Source organism: Oncorhynchus clarkii, unplaced genomic scaffold (assembly GCF_045791955.1).
Source record: "Oncorhynchus clarkii lewisi isolate Uvic-CL-2024 unplaced genomic scaffold, UVic_Ocla_1.0 unplaced_contig_4364_pilon_pilon, whole genome shotgun sequence".
Taxonomy (NCBI): domain Eukaryota; kingdom Metazoa; phylum Chordata; class Actinopteri; order Salmoniformes; family Salmonidae; genus Oncorhynchus; species Oncorhynchus clarkii.
In genome coordinates this window covers 65,882-90,027 of record NW_027261090.1, presented here as the reverse complement: position 1 = coordinate 90,027, position 24,146 = coordinate 65,882, and the positions used below count along the sequence as shown (strand labels likewise).

General features: G+C 42.0%; 1 protein-coding gene across 1 annotated transcript in view; it reads left to right on the top strand.

The window, feature by feature from the left end:
* The first annotated feature begins 18,939 nt into the window (after positions 1-18,939).
* LOC139404712 (gamma-aminobutyric acid receptor subunit alpha-5-like) overlaps positions 18,940-24,146 on the top strand; it is a 66,215-nt gene continuing 61,008 nt past the window's right edge. Inside the window, exons 1-4 of the mRNA XM_071147344.1 lie at positions 18,940-19,022; positions 21,590-21,726; positions 23,061-23,128; positions 23,563-23,783. Of these exons, the coding sequence (XP_071003445.1) occupies positions 18,940-19,022; positions 21,590-21,726; positions 23,061-23,128; positions 23,563-23,783 (509 nt within the window). The remainder of the gene's footprint in view (positions 19,023-21,589; positions 21,727-23,060; positions 23,129-23,562; positions 23,784-24,146) is intronic.

The window sequence follows — 24,146 nt, the reverse complement described above, 5'->3', positions numbered from 1 at the left end:
GTATTGTCTGAACTGGTCACTGAACAGCCATTTTATTTGAGTTAAAAGGTAGAGTTCGGGATTTGCCTCTGCTAGGAGGCTGAAACATGGTCGCAAGTGGATCTTCCAGCAAGACAATAACCCCAAGTACACGTCAAAAATCCACAAAGAAAATAGTTAATTGGCAACTTCATCAGGTATATCTCACTGGTCACCCCCAAAGCCAACTCCTCTCTCTAACCCTCCTTTCCTTCCAGTTCTCTGCTGCCAAAGACTAGAACAAATTGCAAAAATCACTGAAGCTAGAGTCTTATATCTCCCTCACTAACTTTAAGCATCAGCTGTCAGAGCAGCTTACCGATCACTGTACCTGTACACAGCCCATCTATAAATTGCCCACCCAACTACCTCATCCCCATATTGTTATTTATTTTTTCTCTTCTGCACCCCAGTATCTCTACTTGCCCATCATCATCTGCACATCTATCACTCCAGTGTTAATGCTAAATTGTAATTATTTAGCCACTATGGCCTATTTATTGCCTTACTTGCCTAATCTTACTACATTTGCACACACTGTATCTATATTTTTATATTGTGTTAATGACTGTATGTTTTTTTATTCCATGTATATCTGTGTTGTTGTTTTTGTCGCACTGCTTTGCTTTATCTTGGCCAGGTCACAGTTGGTTTAAAAATGGTGAAATAAAACATTTAAAAATCCCCCCTTGGCCAAATCCCCCCTTGGCCAGGTCACAGTTGGTTTAAAAATGGTGAAATAAAACATTTAAAAATCCCCCCGTGCATCCCGCACAGGAACTCAAATCCTTCTGTTCACCTGATTTAGAATTCCTCACAATCAAATGTAGACCGCATTATCTACCAAGAGAATTCTCTTCGATTATAATCACAGCCGTATATATCCCCCCCCCAAGCAGACACATCGTTGGCTCTGAATGAACTTTATTTGACTCTTTGCAAACTGGAAACCATTTATCCGGAGGCTGCATTCATTGTAGCTGGGGATTTTAACAAGGCTAATCTGAAAACAAGACTCCCCAAATTTTATCAGCATATCGATTGCGCAACCAGGGGTGGAAAGACCTTGGATCATTGTTACTCTAACTTCCGCGACGCATATAAGGCCCTGCCCCGCCCCCCTTTCGGAAAAGCTGACCACGACTCCATTTTGTTGATCCCTGCCTACAGACAGAAACTAAAACAAGAGGCTCCCACGCTGAGGTCTGTCCAACGCTGGTCCGACCAAGCTGACTCCACACTCCAAGACTGCTTCCATCACGTGGACTGGGACATGTTTCGTATTGCGTCAGACAACAACATTGACGAATACGCTGATTCGGTGTGCGAGTTCATTAGAACGTGCGTTGAAGATGTCGTTCCCATAGCAACGATTAAAACATTCCCTAACCAGAAACCGTGGATTGATGGCAGCATTCGTGTGAAACTGAAAGCGCGAACCACTGCTTTTAATCAGGGCAAGGTGTCTGGTAACATGACCGAATACAAACAGTGCAGCTATTCCCTCCGCAAGGCTATCAAACAAGCTAAGCGTCAGTACAGAGTCAAAGTAGAATCTCAATTCAACGGCTCAGACACAAGAGGCATGTGGCAGGGTCTACAGTCAATCACGGACTACAGGAAGAAATCCAGCCCAGTCACGGACCAGGATGCCCTGCTCCCAGGCACACTAAATAACTTTTTTGCCCGCTTTGAGGACAATACAGTGCCACTGACACGGCCTGCAATGAAAACTTGCGGTCTCTCCTTCACTGCAGCCGAGGTGAGTAAGACATTTAAACGTGTTAACCCTCGCAAGGCTGCAGGCCCAGACGGCATCCCCAGCCGCGCCCTCAGAGCATGCGCAGACCAGCTGGCCGGTGTGTTTACGGACATATTCAATCAATCCCTATACCAGTCTGCTGTTCCCACATGCTTCAAGAGGGCCACCATTGTTCCTGTTCCCAAGAAAGCTAAGGTAACTGAGCTAAACGACTACCGCCCCGTAGCACTCACTTCCGTCATCATGAAGTGCTTTGAGAGACTAGTCAAGGACCATATCACCTCCACCCTACCTGACACCCTAGACCCACTCCAATTTGCTTACCGCCCAAATAGGTCCACAGACGATGCAATCTCAACCACACTGCACACTGCCCTAACCCATCTGGACAAGAGGAATACCTACGTGAGAATGCTGTTCATTGACTACAGCTCGGCATTCAACACCATAGTACCCTCCAAGCTCGTCATCAAGCTCGAGACCCTGGGTCTCGACCCCGCCCTGTGCAACTGGGTACTGGACTTCCTGACGGGCCGCCCCCAGGTGGTGAGGGTAGGCAACAACATCTCCTCCCCGCTGATCCTCAACACTGGGGCCCCACAAGGGTGCGTTCTGAGCCCTCTCCTGTACTCCCTGTTCACCCACGACTGCGTGGCCACGCACGCCTCCAACTCAATCATCAAGTTTGCGGACGACACAACAGTGGTAGGCTTGATTACCAACAACGACGAGACGGCCTACAGGGAGGAGGTGAGGGCCCTCGGAGTGTGGTGTCAGGAAAATAACCTCACACTCAACGTCAACAAAACTAAGGAGATGATTGTGGACTTCAGGAAACAGCAGAGGGAACACCCCCCTATCCACATCGATGGAACAGTAGTGGAGAGGGTAGCAAGTTTTAAGTTCCTCGGCATACACATCACAGACAAACTGAATTGGTCCACTCACACAGACAGCATTGTGAAGAAGGCGCAGCAGCGCCTCTTCAACCTCAGGAGGCTGAAGAAATTCGGCTTGTCACCAAAAGCACTCACAAACTTCTACAGATGCACAATCGAGAGCATCCTGGCGGGCTGTATCACCGCCTGGTACGGCAACTGCTCCGCCCTCAACCGTAAGGCTCTCCAGAGGGTAGTGAGGTCTGCACAACGCATCACCGGGGGCAAACTACCTGCCCTCCAGGACACCTACACCACCCGATGTCACAGGAAGGCCATAAAGATCATCAAGGACATCAACCACCCGAGCCACTGCCTGTTCACCCCGCTATTATCCAGAAGGCGAGGTCAATACAGGTGCATCAAAGCTGGGACCGAGAGACTGAAAAACAGCTTCTATCTCAAGGCTATCAGACTGTTAAACAGCCACCACTAACATTGAGTGGCTGCTGCCAACACACTGACACTGACTCAACTCCAGCCACTTTAATATTGGGAATTGATGGGAAATGATGTAAATATATCACTAGCCACTTTAAACAATGCTACCTTATATAATGTTACTTACCCTACATTATTCATCTCATAGGCATACGTATATACTGTACTCTATATCATCGACTGTATCCTTATGTAATACATGTATCACTAGCCACTTTAACTATGCCACTTTGTTTACATACTCATCTCATATGTATATACTGTACTCGATACAATCTACTGTATCTGCCTATGCTGCTCTGTACCATCACTCATTCATATATCCTTATGTACATATTCTTTATCCCCTCACACTGTGTACAAGACAGTAGTTTTGGAATTGTTAGTTAGATTACTTGTTGGTTATTACTGCATTGTCAGAACTAGAAGCACAAGCATTTCGCTACACTCGCATTAACATCTGCTAACCATGTGTATGTGACAAATAAAATTTGATTTGATTTGATTTGATTTGAGGCCTCACCTCCTGGTTACGCTAGTGACCATATCCCCCCGTGCATCCCGCAAAGGGATGAGGCCTCACCTCCTGGTTACGCTAGTGACCATATCCCCCCGTGCATCCCGCAAAGGGATGAGGCCTCACCTCCTGGTTACGCTAGTGACCATATCCCCCCGTGCATCCCGCAAAGGGATGAGGCCTCACCTCCTGGTTACGCTAGTGACCATATCCCCCCGTGCATCCCGCAAAGGGATGAGGCCTCACCTCCTGGTTACGCTAGTGACCATATCCCCCCGTGCATCCCGCAAAGGGATGAGGCCTCACCTCCTGGTTACGCTAGTGACCATATCCCCCCGTGCATCCCGCAAAGGGATGAGGCCTCACCTCCTGGTTACTCTAGTGACCATATCCCCCGTGCATCCCGCAAAGGGATGAGGCCTCACCTCCTGGTTACGCTAGTGACCATATCCCCCGTGCATCCCGCAAAGGGATGAGGCCTCACCTCCTGGTTACGCTAGTGACCATATCCCCCGTGCATCCCGCAAAGGGATGAGGCCTCACCTCCTGGTTACGCTAGTGACCATATCCCCCGTGCATCCCGCAAAGGGATGAGGCCTCACCTCCTGGTTACGCTAGTGACCATATCCCCAGTGCATCCCGCAAAGGTGGAGCTGTTGCTAACATTTACGACACTAAATTTCAATTTACAGAAAAAATTACTGCATTTTCATCTTTTGAGCTTCTAGTCATGAAATCTATGCAAACTACTCAATCACTTTTTATAGCTACTGTTTACAGGCCTCCTGGGCCATATACAGCGTTCCTCACTGAGTTCCCTGAATTCCTATCGGACCTTGTAGTCATAGCAGATAATATTCACATATTTGGTAACTTTAATATTCACATGGAAAAGTCCACAGACCCACTCCAAAAGGCTTTCGGAGCCATCATCGACTCAGAGGGTTTTGTCCAACATGTCCTACTCACTGCCGGAAGAGTCTTGGTGGTTCCAAACTTCTTCCATTTAAGAATGATGGAGGCCACTGTGTTCTTGGGGACCTTCAATGCTGCACACATTTTTTTTGTACCCTTCCCCAGATCTGTGCCTCGACACAATCCTGTCTTTGAGATCTATGGACTATTCCTTCGACCTCATAGCTTGGTTTTTGCTCTGACATGCACTGTCAACTGTGGGACCTTATATATGCTGTAGGCAACGCCTTGCTATACAAACACACCACTGTACAAATCCCAATCTTACGTGATTTTGAATTTTTTAAAGATAGAGACTAGTTTGTTCCGGGTGCGCAAAACTCATCTTCAAGTTGTCTATGTCACTCCATGTTCATGTTTCCCTTTGATGAGACTGTCATCGACACCACCGCTGACATATTCACAACACCTTGTCCGGATATTTCATAAATTGTCCCAGTCTCTATGGCAGAGCAGTAACATGGGCCAACTTGACGTGATACAGAGCGTTTTTGCTGATTGAACAGCGGAGTTCATATTGACTCCGAGGTCAGCCAGCCAGGCCACCAGAAACCTGTGGCAATGCGGCACTTGCCATAGCGGACAGCAATATTCAATCTGGGCCACACCACTTTTGATTTAGTTTTATAAAAAATACATCTAAGCAAAACTTCAAAAAGAGGGACAAAGTGCTGTTTTTTTTGCCTCATGATTTGTCAACTAATTCTCAATTTCTCTCCTTCACATCGGATTTCTCCTGCAGGCTCAGATTAAAATAAATCGCAGGTTTTGCGGGTGGGGCACAACAGAAAACGCACAAAACTCAAAGCATGTTCTCCACTTTCCTCTGGTATTTCCTCAGCAAGCGTGATAGCGCACCACTCCCGACAGACACAAGCAAAAACTCTTGCAAGCCTATACCCCTAACGATTAGCGATCAGACATGCCGTATTGCAGGGATCATCAACGTGATCCAACCCGCGCGTCCATATTGACCACAAGATGCCCAAACAGATATAATTAGAAATAAATAATTTGACTAAGAATGAATCATTTCAACCTTGCTGACGTTTTTATATGATCACGTATCTCTCTATTACGCATTGAAATACTTTTAGAATAGATTGATTAAGTTAAAATCACTTGGAGCTGATTGGAGCTGATTTCCTGTTTTTTTTTAATATTCAACAATGAAAATTCGAAAGAAATATATACAGAACTGCACCGCTGCTGGGTTTTTCGCTGAGGGTACAAAACATTAAGAACACCTTATTAATATTGAGCTTCACCCCCCCCCCCCCCCCTCCTTTATGGACACTCTTACAATAACATGACCAGGTGAACACAGGTGAAAGCTATGATCTCTTATTGATGTCATTTGTTAAATCCACCTCAATCAGTGCAGATGAAGGGGAGGAGACCGGTTAAAGAATGATTTTTAAGCCTTGGGACAACAGACATGGATTGTGTGTGTGTGCCATTCAGAGGGTGAATGAGCAAGACAAAAGATTTAAGCTCCTTTGAACAGGGTATGGTAGTAGGCGACAGGCCAACACACTAGCTTGTGCCAAGAACTTGAACTCTGCTAGGTTTTTTACGCTCAACAGTTTCCAGTGTATGTCAAGAATGGTCCACCAACCAAACAACAACTCAATATTAGAAAGGTTTTCCTAATGTTTGTTATACTCAGTGTACAATGCATTTGGAAAGTATTCAGACCCCTTGACTTTTTTCACATTTTGTTACGTTACAGCCTTTAAAAAAAAGTAATATAAAATAATTACCTCATCAATTTAAACACAACACCCCATAATGACATCACAACACCCCATAATGACATCACAACACCCCATAATGACATCACAACACCCCATAATGACATCACAACACCCCATAATGACATCACAACACCCCATAATGACATCACAATACCCCATAATGACATCACAATACCCCATAATGAAAAAGCAAAAACAGGTTTTTAGAAACATGACATTTACATAAGTATTCAGACTCTTTATTCAGTACTTTGTTGAAAAACCTTTGGCTGTGATTACAGCCTGGAGTCTTCTTGGGTATGACGCTACAAGCTTGGCACACCTGTATTTGTGGAGTTTCTCCCATTCTTCTCTGCAGATCCTCTCAACCTCTGTCAGGTTGGATGGGGAGCGTTGCACAGCTATTTTCAGGTCTCTCTGAAGATGTTCGCGCTCAATTCCGGGCTCTGGCTGGGCCACTCATGGACATTCAGAGACCTGTCCCGAAGCCACTCCTGTGTTGTCTTGGCTGTGTGCTTAGGGTTGTTGTCCTGTTTGAAGGTGAACCTTCACCCCATTCTAAAGTCCTGAGCACTCTGGAGCAGGTTTTCATCAAGGATCTCTCTGTCCTTTGCTCTGTTCATCTTTCCCTCAATCCTGACTAGTCTCCCAGTCCCTGCCGCTGAAAAACATACCCACAGCATGTGCAGCCTCCACCATGCTTCACTGTAGGGATGGTGCCTGGTTTCCTCCAGACGTGATGCTTGGCATTCAGGCCAAAGAGTTCAATCTTGGTTTCATCAGACCAGAGAATCTTTTTTCTCATAGTCAGAGTCCTTTTGGTGCCTTTTGGCGAACTCAAAACAGGCTGTCATGTGCCTTTTACTGAGGAGTGGCTTCCATCTGGCCACTCTACCATAAAGGCATGATTGGTGGTTCTGCAGAGATGGTTGTCCTTCTGGAAGGTTCTCCCATCTCCACAGAGGAACTCTGGAGCTCTGTCAGAGTGAGCATCGGGTTCTTGGTCACCTCCTTGACCAAGGCCCTTCTTCCCCGATTGCTCAGTTTGGACGGGCGGCCAACTCTAGGAAGAGTCTTGCTGGTTCCAAACTTCTTCCATTTAAGATCTGTGCTATGTTGTTAACCTAGATCAGATCTGTGTTATATTGTTAACCTAGATCAGATCTGTATTATATTGTTAACCTAGATCAGATCTGAGCTATGTTGTTAACCTAGATCAGATCTGTGTTATGTTGTTAACCTAGATCAGATCTTTGTTATGTTGTTAACCTAGATCAGATCTGTGTTATGTTGTTAACCTAGATCAGATCTGTGTTATGTTGTTAACCTAGATCAGATCTTTGTTATGTTGTTAACCTAGATCAGATCTGTGTTATGTTGTTAACCTAGATCAGATCTGTGTTATGTTGTTAACCTAGATCAGATCTGTGTTATGTTGTTAACCTAGATCAGATCTGTGTTATGTTGTTAACCTAGATCAGATCTGTGTTATGTTGTTAACCTAGATCAGATCTGTGTTATGTTGTTAACCTAGATCAGATGTGTGTTATGTTGTTAACCTAGATCAGATCTGTGTTATGTTGTTAACCTAGATCAGATCTGTGTTATGTTGTTAACCTAGATCAGATCTGTGTTATGTTGTTAACCTAGATCAGATCTGTGTTATGTTGTTAACCTAGATCAGATCTGTGTTATGTTGTTAACCTAGATCAGATCTGTGTTATGTTGTTAACCTAGATCAGATCTGTGTTATGTTGTTAACCTAGATCAGATCTGTGTTATGTTGTTAACCTAGATCAGATCTGTGTTATGTTGTTAACCTAGATCAGATCTGTGTTATGTTGTTAACCTAGATCAGATCTGTGTTATGTTGTTAACCTAGATCAGATGTGTGTTATGTTGTTAACCTAGATCAGATCTGTGTTATGTTGTTAACCTAGATCAGATCTGTGTTATGTTGTTAACCTAGATCAGATCTGTGTTATGTTGTTAACCTAGATCAGATCTGTGTTATGTTGTTAACCTAGATCAGATCTGTGTTATGTTGTTAACCTAGATCAGATCTGTGTTATGTTGTTAACCTAGATCAGATCTGTGTTATGTTGTTAACCTAGATCAGATCTGTGTTATGTTGTTAACCTAGATCAGATCTGTGTTATGTTGTTAACCTAGATCAGATCTGTGTTATGTTGTTAACCTAGATCAGATCTGTGTTATGTTGTTAACCTAGATCAGATCTGTGTTATGTTGTTAACCTAGATCAGATCTTTGTTATGTTGTTAACCTAGATCAGATCTGTGTTATGTTGTTAACCTAGATCAGATCTGTGTTATGTTGTTAACCTAGATCAGAACTTTGTTATGTTGTTAACCTAGATCAGATCTGTGTTATGTTGTTAACCTAGATCAGATCTGTGTTATGTTGTTAACCTAGATCAGATCTGTGTTATGTTGTTAACCTAGATCAGATCTTTGTTATGTTGTTAACCTAGATCAGATCTGTGTTATGTTGTTAACCTAGATCAGATCTGTGTTATGTTGTTAACCTAGATCAGATCTGTGTTATGTTGTTAACCTAGATCAGATCTGTGTTATGTTGTTAACCTAGATCAGATCTGTGTTATGTTGTTAACCTAGATCAGATCTGTGTTATGTTGTTAACCTAGATCAGATCTGTGTTATGTTGTTAACCTAGATCAGATCTTTGTTATGTTGTTAACCTAGATCAGATCTGTGTTATGTTGTTAACCTAGATCAGATCTGTGTTATGTTGTTAACCTAGATCAGAACTTTGTTATGTTGTTAACCTAGATCAGATCTGTGTTATGTTGTTAACCTAGATCAGATCTGTGTTATGTTGTTAACCTAGATCAGATCTGTGTTATGTTGTTAACCTAGATCAGATCTTTGTTATGTTGTTAACCTAGATCAGATCTGTGTTATGTTGTTAACCTAGATCAGATCTGTGTTATGTTGTTAACCTAGATCAGATCTGTCAGCTCAGTGACAAACAACTATCTTGCCCTTTACTCTGTGTGTAACAGATGAGTCCATTGTGACAGGCCTATCACTTCAACGAGGTTGTAACCTATGTCCCAAATAGCACCCTATTCCCTTTTTATAGTGCACTACTTTATACCAGAGCCCTATGGTACCCTGTTCCCTTTTTATAGTGCACTACTTTATACCAGAGCCCTATTCCCTTTTTATAGTGCACTACTTTATACCAGAGCCCTATTCCCTTTTTATAGTGCACTACTTTATACCAGAGCCCTATTCCCTTTTTATAGTGCACTACTTTATACCAGAGCCCTATTCCCTTTTTATAGTGCACTACTTTATACCAGAGCCCTATTCCCTTTTTATAGTGCACTACTTTATACCAGAGCCCTATTCCCTTTTTATAGTGCACTACTTTATACCAGAGCCCTATGGCACCCTATTCCCTTTTTATAGTGCACTACTTTACACCAGAGCTCTATGGGCCATGGCCAAATGTGCAATATCAGGGAATAGGGTGTTATTTGGGATGCTGCCTAGAGCTGAACAAGCTGTGCTAGATGGAGCCATCCTAATGACTGGCCTCTTCAAATATCATATCTACACAAATGTGGTATCTGGCAGCATCACATTACAAAGCTACAGACGACCGGACAGACAGGCAGACAGATAGAACAGTGTCTTGTCTTTACTATCATTAAACTGAAGACTTAGTTTTAATCAAAGATTCTCTGTAATTAGTATTACGTGATTAAACTGATTAATCATGTAACTTTAATTAACTAGGATGTCGGGGAACCTAGGACAATATTCAGATTACAAAGTTATAATTTCCCAATATAACCTTTCAGATATTTTCATATCTGATCAATAGTCTTCTGATTAATGATTTCTTTATTTTACCTCACGTTAGTCTCATTCCAAACGTCGTAAATTGTTGGTTATCTGCACGAACCCAGTCTTCACTATGAGTCATCCATGCATCAATTGTCTTACATCATTTATTGCTAACTAAGTAATTCACAGAAATGCATAAACAAACAAACATGGTAAATGTGGTTACAAGAAATGATAGGGGAATGTGCCCCTAGTGGGCTAAACCGGCATGGCGGCTTGTTAGATGAGAGAAGTGGGGGTCGACTAAGAAGTCACTACAGAATTAATAATTATAACAATTGAAATGCTAATCTTTTACACATGAACGCTCACTCATTCGCGAACAATTACAATCAATATATATATATTTACGCTCAGTGTGTCGTCTTGATCGCTGTTGAAAAGTCTTTCCTTTGTAGAATTGTCCGTCTCTCCCTCTGTCTTGGTTAGAGGGGATAGTTCAAAGTGACATTCGTTATAGAATGGATGTTTCGGCAGTTGTCGTTCTTGCATGATGTCTACTTTGATGCTAATTAGCATTTTCAAATCTGAAGGTAAACAGAGCTGAATATATTGATAAAACTATCTCTCCAGGAGAGCCCGGCGATACACGTGGAGTTGAATAGAGAAGACAACAGGTGTTCTGATGTTCTCAGTGATCCAACCAATTACCTGGTAAATCAATTCCACACCATCAATAGGTAGTTGAGAAAGTAACGTTTGATATTTAAGCAATACGGCCCAAGGAGGTGGTGTGGTATATGGTCAATATACCACGGCTAAGGGCTGTCCTTAGGCACAACACAGTGTTCCTGGATACAACCCTTAGCCGTGATATATTGGCCATATCCCACAAAACCCCAAGATGCCTTTATTGCTATTATAAACTGGTTACCAATATAATTATAGCAGGGAAAATAAATGTTTTGTCATACCCGTGGTATGTGATCTGATATACAACGGCTTTCGGCCAATCAGCATTCAGCGCTCAAACCACCCAGTTTATAATACGTTTTAAGCAACGTCTATGTCACAGTCACGTTATCTGACCCTCTCCTCGCCCCACCCTGTGCTCGATCCGGGGACCCTCTGAACATAACAGTCACCCTTGGAGCATCGTTACCTGACCCTCTCCTCGCCCCGCCCTGTGCTCGAACCGGGGACCCTCTGAGCATAACAGTCACCCTTGGACCATCGTTACCCGTCACTCCACAAAAGCTGCGGTCCTTGCAGAGCGGAAATAACTCCTTCAAGGTCCTCAGAGCGAGGGGAAATAACTCCTTCAAGGTCCTCAGAGCGAGGGGAAATAACTCCTTCAAGGTCCTCAGAGCGAGGGGAAATAACTCCTTCAATGTCCTCAGAGCGAGGGGAAATAACTCCTTCAAGGTCCTCGCAGAGCGGAAATAACTCCTTCAAGGTCCTCAGAGCGAGGGGAAATAACTCCTTCAAGGTCCTCAGAGCGAGGGGAAATAACTCCTTCAAGGTCCTCAGAGCGAGGGGAAATAACTCCTTCAAGGTCCTCAGAGCGAGGGGAAATAACTCCTTCAAGGTCCTCAGAGCGAGGGGAAATAACTCCTTCAAGGTCCTCAGAGCGAGTGACGTCACCTATTACTGTAATACGCGACAGGCGCGCACCGCCGCTAACTAGCTAGCCGTTTCACACTGGTTACATCTCCAGACCACGTCATTATCCATCAGATTTCATTAACAGACTGACATTTGACTGGTTTTTCAACTGTCATGAAATCCTGAACATTTAGCACAGAGTTGATAGTGGTCCAGGATGTGGATTTAGTTTAATTGGAATGACTTTAGTTGATAGTAGTGATGATGTGTGAACCAGAGAAGTGGCTCAGAGTAGAGACCATCTAAGTCCCTATACATACTCCATTAAGTGTAGAGGACTAATGTGTTTATATGAGTGTCTCTGGAAAAGATGGAGCCGTTGGGCTGATTCCAGGAACAACCACACTGAGTCATTCCACAGCTCTGAGAGAGTCAACCATGCTCAGATGGCCACTTCCTCTGCTAATAGAAATGAACCTTTATTTAACTAGGCAAGTCATTTAACAACAAATTGTTATTTACAATCACGGCCTCCCTCCCGGGGAACAGGGGGTTAACTGCCTTGTTCAGGGGAACAGTGGGTTAACTGCCTTGTTCAGGGGCAGAACGACAGATTTTTACCTTGTCAGCTCGGGGATTCGATTCAGCAACCTTTCGGTTACTGGCCCAACGCTCTAACCATTAAGCTACCCGCCACCCCAGTAGTTGTCACATAATAAAAAACAGTATTTGTCACATAATTTGTTGGGAAATTAGGGATGATCTGGATTTATACAAAGGGATTTCTCACCCAAATTTTTAAAAAAATAAAAAAAACTGAGGTTTTTAGTTGTTGAACCTGAACTGTAATTTAAGTGGTTTTCTAGATCAACATGGAGCTGCTGAAAGTGTAGTGGGTTCATATGTCATTTCTGGAAGGCTGTCAGAGATACAGGCAGACAGAGATACAGGCAGACAGACATACAGGCAGACAGACATACAGGCAGACAGACAGATACAGGCAGACAGTGATACAGGCAGATATACAGGCAGACAGAGATACAGGCAGACAGAGATACAGGCAGACAGAGATACAGGCAGACAGACAGATACAGGCAGACAGTGATACCGGCAGATATACAGGCAGACAGAGATACAGGCAGACAGAAACAGAAAGACAGACATACAGGCAGACAGACATACAGGCAGACAGAGAGCAGGCAGACAGAAACAGGCAGACAGATACAGGCAGACAGAGATACAGGCAGACAGAAACAGAAAGACAGACATACAGGCAGACAGATACAGGCAGACAGAAACAGGCAGACAGATACAGGCAGACAGAGATACAGGCAGACAGTGATACAGGCAGACAGAAACAGGCAGACAGATACAGGCAGACAGAGCTACAGGCAGACAGAAACAGAAAGACAGACATACAGGCAGACAGATACAGGCAGACAGAAACAGGCAGACAGATACAGGCAGACAGAAACAGAAAGACAGACATACAGGCAGACAGAAACAAGCAGACAGAGATACAGGCAGACAGAAACAGGAAGACAGACATACAGGCAGACAGATACAGGCAGACAGAAACAGGCAGACAGATACAGGCAGACAGAAACAGGAAGACAGACATACAGGCAGATATACAGGCAGACAGAGATACAGGCAGACAGAAACAGAAAGGCAGAGAAACACGTCAAGAGGCTCTGCCATAGAACCTAAGAGTGCATCCCAACAGGAACCCTATTGCCTATATAGTGCACTACTTTGGACCAGGGCCCTCGTCAAAAGAGTTTTACTGTATAGAGAATAGAGTGCCATTTGGCACGCCCTCCTTTCCAGTAAAGGTCTTTGCTGTTTGGCTTTTTTCAGGAGACAGGATGCTCTGTGTCTTAACTGTCTAAACTGTCTAAACACTAGAGATTATGTCCATTACATTAGGCTTCCTCTGGATGCCTCTCTCTCTCTCTCTGTTTATCTCTCTCTCTGTTTCTCTCTCTCTCTGTTTCTCTCTCTCTCTGTTTCTCTCTCTGTTTCTCTCTCTGTTTCTCTCTCTGTTTCTCTCTCTCTCTCTCTCTCTCTCTCTCTCTCTCTCTCATAGAAAGGAAATGTAGTGTATGTTTTCTGGTATCTGTGTCAGTGTGTTTCAGTTGGTCCCGGGAGGGTTCACAGTCCGTAGACTTCTAATGTGCCTGAGGGCAGGAAGCACCACTACACAGCATCACTGCAGCACATCCATTACCATGCGTCCTTCCTCCCCAATTAAGGTGCCACCAACCTCCTCTGCACTGTAGGGAATGAACGCCAACACACCCAACACACACACACACACACAACACAACACACACACACAGCTCATTCTTACACATGACACCAATATCCTAAATATAATTGCCACACATTTGATGACAAGGTATTTGAGATAATTAGGCTGATATACCTTGAAGTCAATATAATACCTTACATTTGCTGTGGATACACTTTGCTGTGATAGGGGTTTTCTCAACCCACTGTGATTGTTTTCACAGGGACACTGGGACACTCAGCTGCTGACGGCAATGTAAAGGATGCCAAGTCAGCGGAATTGTTAGGAAACCCGCTCAATTCGATGCAACCTTTTTTTAATCATTGTTTTGGGGCAAATAAACCTGCGCCTAAAATAGACGATCGTCTACTCTCCCCGTCAACCCTCCAGTCTCTCCATTCTTCCACCTAAGTGGTATTGAGCGTGTACACGCAGAGGTGATGTCCCTCAACTTTAATTCAAAATATCTTTTTTTTTACAGTTTTGAGTTAATAAAAAGTCTAAGTACAGCGGAGGAACAGCCAACTCTCTCCTACGCACCAGAACTGTGGTAAGCCTATGTAGCTAGCTACGCTCCAATGTTTGTGCAGAAAAGCGTTGCAGTGCTGCTGTACTGTAGGCTATACCACTGAGATATAGTTGGATGTAGAGGCACCGGAGGAGAAACAAAGTGTTGGTCCGCTAAACGACGGAATAGTCATTACGGGGCGCAGACAGACACTCGTAGTAGCTACGAGGGGGGGGGGGGGGGGGACTTCACATGCGTATTGGAGGCGTTACACTAGGCTAAAACAACATCGCATGTTTGATAACACATTTATTAATTAGAAATATGAAGGAGATAAGATTAGAGAAGTGCATCAGGATGCGGAGGGTTTGTTCTATAATGTGAGTTCATTTGTGAGCCGTAGAATAGGAGAGGACAATAGATTGCGAGGTCCGTCCAGTAGACTATAGGCCAGCCAGGGTAGAATAGATTTTTTCAGGAAGAATCCACTCTTTCGAGCTGCAGTAGTCTACAGACTGTCAACCTTGCGGGATTTGCCTTCCAGTACACATGGAATACTGTGATTATCAATAACGCATCCACAACGATACAGGTATAGATTCATTTATTGTGACATTAATTGAAATTGTTTTATTTTTTTCTCCTCAACTCTCTGTAATTGAATCCACCTTACTTTAATTTATTGTAATGTAGTTTCTGAAATTTGAGGGGAATCTCTAAAAGGATTCAAACAAAGGGCTTTTTGAACAATGGTATGACTGCAAATATGGTTTTCATATATATTAGCTAATTGTCATGTATCATTCCCATAGATTGCATAGTTTTTCATATATATTAGCTAATTGTCATGTATAATTCCCATAGATTGCATAGTTTTTCATATATATTAGCTAATTGTCATGTATCATTCCCATAGATTGCATAGTTTTTCATATATATTAGCTAATTGTCATGTATCATTCCCATAGATTGCATAGTTTTTCATATATATTAGCTAATTGTCATGTAAAATTCCCATAGATTGCATAGTTTTTCATATATATTAGCTAATTGTCATGTATAATTCCCATAGATTGCATAGTTTTTCATATATATTAGCTAACTGTCATGTATCATTTCCATAGATTGAATAGTCTAGTATCCCACTAACCTACTGTTTGGCTATAGGAGGCAAGCTCTAATGACATAATGCCAAGCTATAGTGCTTTAATTTAACATGCATCCGTCAATGCAGGAGTTTTGATTGGAAGTGATGTAGCCTACAGTCATTATGTGTGTTACGATGACCAGGAATAATAACCCACTACAGAAATACAATGTCAGCATATGGCAGCACTAATAACCTACACCTCAGTGCTGCTAGTAACATAACAATGAAACATAATAATAACTAGATGGTCATTTTCCATAAAGAAACATTGTGTGACTTGCTTCAGCTCTCGTCAGTATTATTTTTATTTTTTTGTGGCAGTTGGGATAGAAAAGTTGGTTTGGTGTCTCTAGCTTTAGCGGTTCAAGAGTTACTGTCGGTGGGTTATTTTATATTAATTTATGCAAATGTAAACAGTTATAGTTGATAAAAGTTTAAAGATATTGATGTTAGGATAGCCTGAACATGTGACAGTTGTTTTGGTGAATCTAGCTTGAACAGTTCAAGAGTTACTGTTAGCGAGTTCTTTTATGCAAATTTATTCAAATGTCTATAATTATGGTCGATAAATATTCTAAATCATTATTGACTGAATGTTTAAAAGTTGGTCTTGTAGCTTAATTGACCAAGGAGCAGGAGCATTTTGAATTGTTACGTCTGTATTCCTATGGGTCTCATTTAAACCCATGTTCATTTAAGCACATCGTTTTGTCTAACTTGGTCAGAATTTCCGGTTGAAAAAGTTTTGTGGAAAATTGTTAGTGCGTTAACTAAAACAGCTGTATCGTTAGATTGATAGCAGATATTTTTGTTCCGATTCCAGATTTGAATAGCAGAAAAATAGATAAAGTACACTAACTTTTTCTCTGACTTGTTGGGAAAGGGGTCCAAATTTCATTTTTTTTAAAATATATATTATTATTAAAATATATATTATTAAAACAGCTGTATAATTTGATCGGTATGATATATTTTTGTTCCAATTTCAGCTTTAAATAGCAGAGAAGTAGAGTAAGATTTCCAACAATCTATCTTTGTGTCTAACTGGTTGGGAATGTGGTATCTTTGTGTCTAACTTGTTGGGAATGTGGTATCTTTGTGTCTAACTTGTTGGGAATGTGGTATCTTTGTGTCTAACTGGTTGGGAATGTGGTATCTTTGTGTCTAACTGGTTGGGAATGTGGTATCTTTGTGTCTAACTTGTTGGGAATGTGGTATCTTTGTGTCTAACTGGTTGGGAATGTGGTATCTTTGTGTCTAACTTGTTGGGAATGTGGTATCTTTGTGTCTAACTGGTTGGGAATGTGGTATCTTTGTGTCTAACTTGTTGGGAATGTGGTATCTTTGTGTCTAACTGGTTGGGAATGTGGTATCTTTGTGTCTAACTTGTTGGGAATGTGGTATCTTTGTGTCTAACTTGTTGGGAATGTTGTATCTTTGTGTCTAACTTGTTGGGAATGTGGTATCTTTGTGTCTAACTGGTTGGGAATGTGGTATCTGTATGTCTAACTTGTTGGGAATGTGGTATCTTTGTGTCTAACTTGTTGGGAATGTGGTATCTTTGTGTCTAACTGGTTGGGAATGTGGTATCTTTGTGTCTAACTTGTTGGGAATGTGGTATCTTTGTGTCTAACTGGTTGGGAATGTGGTATCTTTGTGTCTAACTTGTTGGGAATGTGGTATCTTTGTGTCTAACTGGTTGGGAATGTGGTATCTTTGTGTCTAACTTGTTGGGAATGTGGTATCTGTATGTCTAACTTGTTGGGAATGTGGTATCTTTGTGTCTAACTGGTTGGGAATGTGGTATCTTTGTGTCTAACTTGTTGGGAATGTGGTATCTTTGTGTCTAACTTGTTGGGAATGTGGTATCTGTATGTCTAACTTGTTGGGAATGTGGTATCTTTGTGTCTAACTGGTTGGGAATGTGGTATCTTTGTGTCTAACTGGTTGGGAATGTGGTATCTTTGTGTCTAACTTGTTGGGAATGTGGTATCTTTGTGTCTAACTTGTTGGGAATGTGGTATCTTTGTGTCTAACTTGTTGGGAATGTGGTATCTTTGTGTCTAACTTGTTGGGAATGTGGTATCTTTGTGTCTAACTTGTTGGGAATGTGGTATCTTTGTGTCTAACTTGTTGGGAATGTGGTATCTTTGTGTCTAACTTGTTGGGAATGTGGTATCTTTGTGTCTAACTTGTTGGGAATGTGGTATCTTTGTGTTGAAAGTTGCATTGTTGCATTTACAATGAATGGAATGTTGGAAGTCATGATGTCACAATGGAAGCTTTAACAATGCTTGTAACAGTTTTCTTCCTGGGAAGGAGATACGGACCAAAATGCAGCGTGGTTAGAGAACATGGTGTTTAAGAAGAGAAACTAAACATGAACAAAACACTACAAAATAAAAAAAACGTGGCAAAACCAAAACAGTCCTATCTGGTGCAGAGAACACAAAGACAGGAAACAATCACCCACAAAATACCCAAAGAAAATGGCTGCCTAAATATGGTTCCCAATCAGAGACAACGATAGACAGCTGCCTCTAATTGAGAACCAATCTAGGCAACCATAGACATACAATTACCTAGAAAGGAAACCCATGTCACACCCTGACCTAACCAAAATAATAAAGAAAACAGAGATAACTAAGGCCAGGGCGTGACAATGCTGAAGAAAGTGAATGATGTTTAATAAGTATAGTAAAAATGTAAATGTTTAAAAATTATAAATAGTATTTAAAAAAAAATGCAATCTATTCCAGACCGGTCTGCACGCTTTAAAGTTTGAATGGTATTTCTAGTTTAAATGGTGTAAGAGGAGTAACGTTGTAAAGGATAATAACTTTAGTCTGAAATAAGGGGTCCAATATTTCTTGTGGCTTCTGCCACAAGCCACACTAATAAAACCATGTGTTTTTGTAACTGTGAAGGCTAAACAATCATTTCTTTATTTAACGGTTGTCATTTACGCATTCCACTGAATTCATGTTCCAGCTTGTGTAGGCTGATAACGTCACGACTTTTCATAAAGCAACACAGGATCTGCATGAGTTGTCTTCCCACCTTTCTGCTCCTCTGATATCCTTGGATGTGCTGTGTGTTTTCAGGCATGGGTGACGGGATGCGCGGTGTGTTTTCAGGCATGGGTGACGGGATGCGCTGCGGCTGTGCTATGTCCAAAGTCTGGGTCTTCGTTTTGCTAGTGAGCGTCACCTGCCGTCTGAGGTAAGCCGTTCACGTTCACAGCATATCTTTTCATATTATGGATATTGTTATATAGAGGTATTTTATTTTATTTTGACATACTTTAAAGTTATATTCATCTATTTAAATTGGGTAGCCAATGCTGGCCATTTCTCTTCCAGTTATATTAGATTTTGTATGTAAACTGTTTCAAAACACACCTGTTAAGGTTTCTTGATATTGGTATAGAGCCACTGATGCTGTGTAATTTTGTTATGAAATACTCGAAAGAATTGGCTAATCTATTTGAATTTTGCATCCAATCCTGTCCATCTCCCTTCCACTTTGATTTCATTATTGTAATTTTAAGAAGGGAAGTGTAGCCTATAACACTTCCTGTCCTATATTCTATAACTAGTCCTGTACTTTATTCTATAACTTGTCCTGTCTCTTATTCTATAACTAGTCCTGTTCTTTATTCTATAACTTGTCCTGTCTCTTATTCTATAACTAGTACTGTACTTTATTCTATAACTTGTCCTGTCTCTTATTCTATAACTAGTCCTGTCCCTTATTCTATAACTAGTCCTGTCTCTTATTCTGTAACTAGTCCTGTCCCTTATTCTGTAACTAGTCCTGTTCTTTATTCTATAACTTGTCCTGTCTCTTATTCTATAACTAGTCCTGTCTCTTATTCTATAACTAGTCCTGTCTCTTATTCTATAACTAGTCCTGTCTCTTATTCTATAACTAGTCCTGTTCTTTATTCTATAACTTGTCCTGTTCTTTATTCTATAACTAGTCCTGTCTCTTATTCTATAACTAGTCCTGTCCCTTATTCTATAACTAGTTCCTTATTATATAACTAGTCCTGTCCTTTATTCTATAACTAGTCCTGTATCTTATTATATAACTAGTCCTGTCCCTTATTCTATAACTAGTCCTGTCTCTTATTCTATAACTAGTCCTGTCTCTTATTCTATAACTAGTCCTGTCTCTTATTCTATAACTAGTCCTGTCCCTTATTCTATAACTAGTCCTGTCCCTTATTCTATAACTAGTCCTGTCCCTTATTCTATAACTAGTCCTGTCTCTTATTCTATAACTAGTCCTGTCTCTTATTCTATAACTAGTCCTGTCCCTTATTCTATAACTAGTCATGTCTCTTATTCTGTAACTAGTCCTGTCCCTTATTCTATAACTAGTCCTGTCTCTTATTCTATAACTAGTCATGTCTCTTATTCTATAACTAGTCCTGTCCCTTATTCTATAACTAGTCCTGTCTCTTATTCTATAACTAGTCCTGTCTCTTATTCTGTAACTAGTCCTGTCCCTTATTCTGTAACTAGTCCTGTCCTTTATTCTATAACTAGTCCTGTCCTTTATTCTATAACTAGTCCTGTCCCTTATTCTATAACTAGTCCTGTCTCTTATTCTATAACTAGTCCTGTCCCTTATTCTATAACTAGTCCTGTCTCTTATTCTATAACTAGTCCTGTCTCTTATTCTATAACTAGTCCTGTACTTTATTATGTAACTAGTCCTGTCTCTTATTCTATAACTAGTCCTGTCCTTTATTCTATAACTAGTCCTGTCCTTTATTCTATAGCTAGTCCTGTCTCTTATTCTATAACTAGTCCTGTCTCTTATTCTATAACCAGTCCTGTCTCTTATTCTATAACCAGTCCTGTCCCTTATTCTATAACTAGTCTTGTCCCTTATTCTATAACTAGTCTTGTCTCTTATTCTATAACTAGTCCTGTCTCTTATTCTATAACTAGTCCTGTCTCTTATTCTAAAACTAGTCCTGTCTCTTATTCTAAAACTAGTCCTGTCTCTTATTCTAAAACTAGTCCTGTCTCTTATTCTAAAACTAGTCCTGTCTCTTATTATATAACTAGTCCTGTCTCTTATTCTATAACTAGTCCTGTCTCTTATTCTAAAACTAGTCCTGTCTCTTATTCTATAACTAGTCTTGTCCCTTCGTCAATGTAATTGAATTGAGCATCCAATTCTGTCAATTTCTCTTCCACATTGATTGATTACTAAGAAATAAAGTACTGTAACTGTTCCCTTCTGATCCCCTGTAGCCTGTTCCACCTGCAGACTCGTACCCAGTCAACTAGTCTGTAACTGTACTGTCCTGTTCCACCTGCAGACTCATACCCAGTCAACTAGTCTGTAACTGTACTGTCCTGTTCCACCTGCAGACTCGTACCCAGTCAACTAGTCTGTAACTGTACTGTCCTGTTCCACCTGCAGACTCGTACCCAGTCAACTAGTCTGTAACTGTACTGTCCTGTCCCCCCCTACAGCCTTTCCCAGACCCCAGCAGTAACCATACTGTCCTGTCCCCCCCTACAGCCTTTCCCAGACCCCAGCAGTAACCATACTGCCCTGTTCCCCCCTACAGCCTTTCCCAGACCCCAGCAGTAACCATACTGTCCTGTCCCCCCCTACAGCCGTTCCCAGACCCCAGCAGTAACCATACTGTCCTGTCCCCCCCTACAGCCTTTCCCAGAGCCCAGCAGTAACCATACTGTCCTGTCCCCCCCTACAGCCTTTCCCAGACCCCAGCAGTAACCATACTGTCCTGTTCCCCCCTACAGCCTTTCCCAGACCCCAGCAGTAACCACTACAGAACCCCTAAAAGAGGCGGAGCTAAATGACAACATCACCATCTTTACCCGAATACTGGACAGACTGCTGGACGGCTATGACAACAGGCTACGTCCTGGTCTGGGAGGTAGGGACCCATCCAGACCCTCAAACGGCACCCTATTCCAGCCATAAACGGGCCGTATCTGGTCTATAGTTGTGCACTATATAGGGAATAGGGCTCTGGTCTATAGTAGTGCACTATATAGGGAATAGGGCTCTGGTCTATAGTAGTGCACTATATAGGGAATAGGACTCTGGTGTATAGTAGTGCACTATATAGGGAATAGGGGCCATTTAGGACACACCCTTAAAACCTTTACCATGTTGCATACCGTATCGACATGTACACTGATTGCATACATACCACATGTAAACGGACTCTCTGTCCATATTGTTTCCTGGCCTCGTTAAGTTAAGAATCATAAATTGTTTTATGATATAATGAAGTAGACATATCTTCCCTCCAGTACAACCTCTGTATCTATTGTACCATTAGTAAGAGACCATAGAGAGGTGATAATGTCTTTGTCAGTATGCTAGCCCTCTATTATAGAGGGGGATGGGCCTATATTCATAGACTCTGGTAAACACAGGTCTCTGACGAAGAGATATGTTCATTGCAATGGTTAGGGGAGATTGTGTGTGTGTGTGTGTGTCAGTCGCCCACTGAGAGAGAGAGAGGCAGAGAGAGAGAGCAAGAAAGGCAGAGAGAGAGAGCGAGAGAGGCAGAGAGAGCGAGAGAGGCAGAGAGAGCGAGAGAGGCAGAGAGAGAGAGCGAGGCAGAGAGAGAGAGAGGCAGAGAGAGAGAGAGGCAGAGAGAGAGAGAGAGAGAGAGCGAGAGAGGCAGAGAGAGAGAGCGAGAGAGGCAGAGAGAGAGAGAGGCAGAGAGAGAGAGGCAGAGAGAGAGAGGCAGAGAGAGAGAGAGGCAGAGAGAGAGAGAGGCAGAGAGAGAGAGGCAGAGAGAGAGAGAGGCAGAGAGAGAGGCAGAGAGAGAGAGAGAGAGAGAGACAGAGACAGAGAGAGAGAGGCAGAGAGAGAGAGGCAGAGAGAGACAGAGGCAGAGAGAGAGGCAGAGAGAGAGAGAGAGAGAGAGAGAGAGACAGAGAGAGAGAGGCAGAGAGAGAGAGGCAGAGAGAGACAGAGAGAGAGAGAGAGAGACACACACAGAGAGACACACAGAGAGACACACAGAGAGAAAGAAACTCATTTCATAAATACCAGGGTCTTTGTTCTCAAAGGACCGAGGCCAACTTTTCAGATCCTCTTACTGAAAATAAATTTAATCATTGAAGGTTCAATGCAGAATTATGTGTCAATCCATGTTGTTTGAATAGAAAAAGGTCAGTGAAATAAAGGAACATGTCTTCCTGCCTCTCTGAGCAACTCCCACCCTCTCTGGATGGGATTCCTTTTCTACAGAGAAGGTGACCGAGATCAAGACCAACATATTTGTGACCAGCTTCGGCCCCGTTTCTGATACTGAAATGGTAAGCACTTCCTCTTGACTCATTCTCATCCTAATAGAATCAGCTTCCATAATCCCGTGCTACTTTTATGTAGAATTGAATGAAAGTATTTTTTTGTAAAAAAAAAAAATTATTCAATCAAAATTTTGCAAAACATTTACTTATTTCATCTATTTTTAAAATTACGATTCGTTTTTTAGTTTTTAAAATTACGATTAGTCTGTATTAATGTCTTGGGGCCGGTTTACCAGCAACAGATTAAGTCTAGGCCAGGACTAAGAAGCAAACTAAATCGAGAATCTCAAATTGAACATGCATTTTAGGATTAGGCTTAATCTGTTTTCTGAGAAACTGTCCCTTAATGTCATGCTGTACATTCAATGATGCCCTTGTAGCTTTCATATACCAACTCTGAACCCCTGTCTTGTCTCGTCTTTGACCTCTTGAACCTCCAGGAGTACACCATAGATGTGTTCTTCAGACAGAGCTGGAAGGACGAACGTCTGCGTTTCCAAGGCCCTATGAAGATGTTACCGCTAAACAACCTCCTGGCGTCTAACATCTGGACCCCAGACACCTTCTTCCTCAACGGGAAGAAATCTATCGCCCACAACATGACCACGCCCAACAAACTTCTCCGACTCAAAGACGACGGGACACTGCTCTACACTATGAGGTCAGTGAGGACCCTCAACAAACAGTGTGTTGTGAGAAAAAACATTGTTGACTTGTTTTTTTGTTGTTGATCTCCCACTGTTGGTTTCAGGTCAATGCACCCACTGTCCTCTTAAAGACAAACAAACAAACATTCTAAAGACTGAAGACTGGTACAAACAAACAAACAGTCTAAAGACTGAAGACTGATACAAACAAACAAACAGTCTAAAGACTGAAGACTGATACAAACAAACAAACAGTCTAAAGACTGAAGACTGATACAAACAAACAAACAGTCTAAAGACTGGTACAAACAAACAAACAGTCTAAAGACTAAAGATTGGTACAAACAAACAAACAGTCTAAAGACTGAAGACTGGTA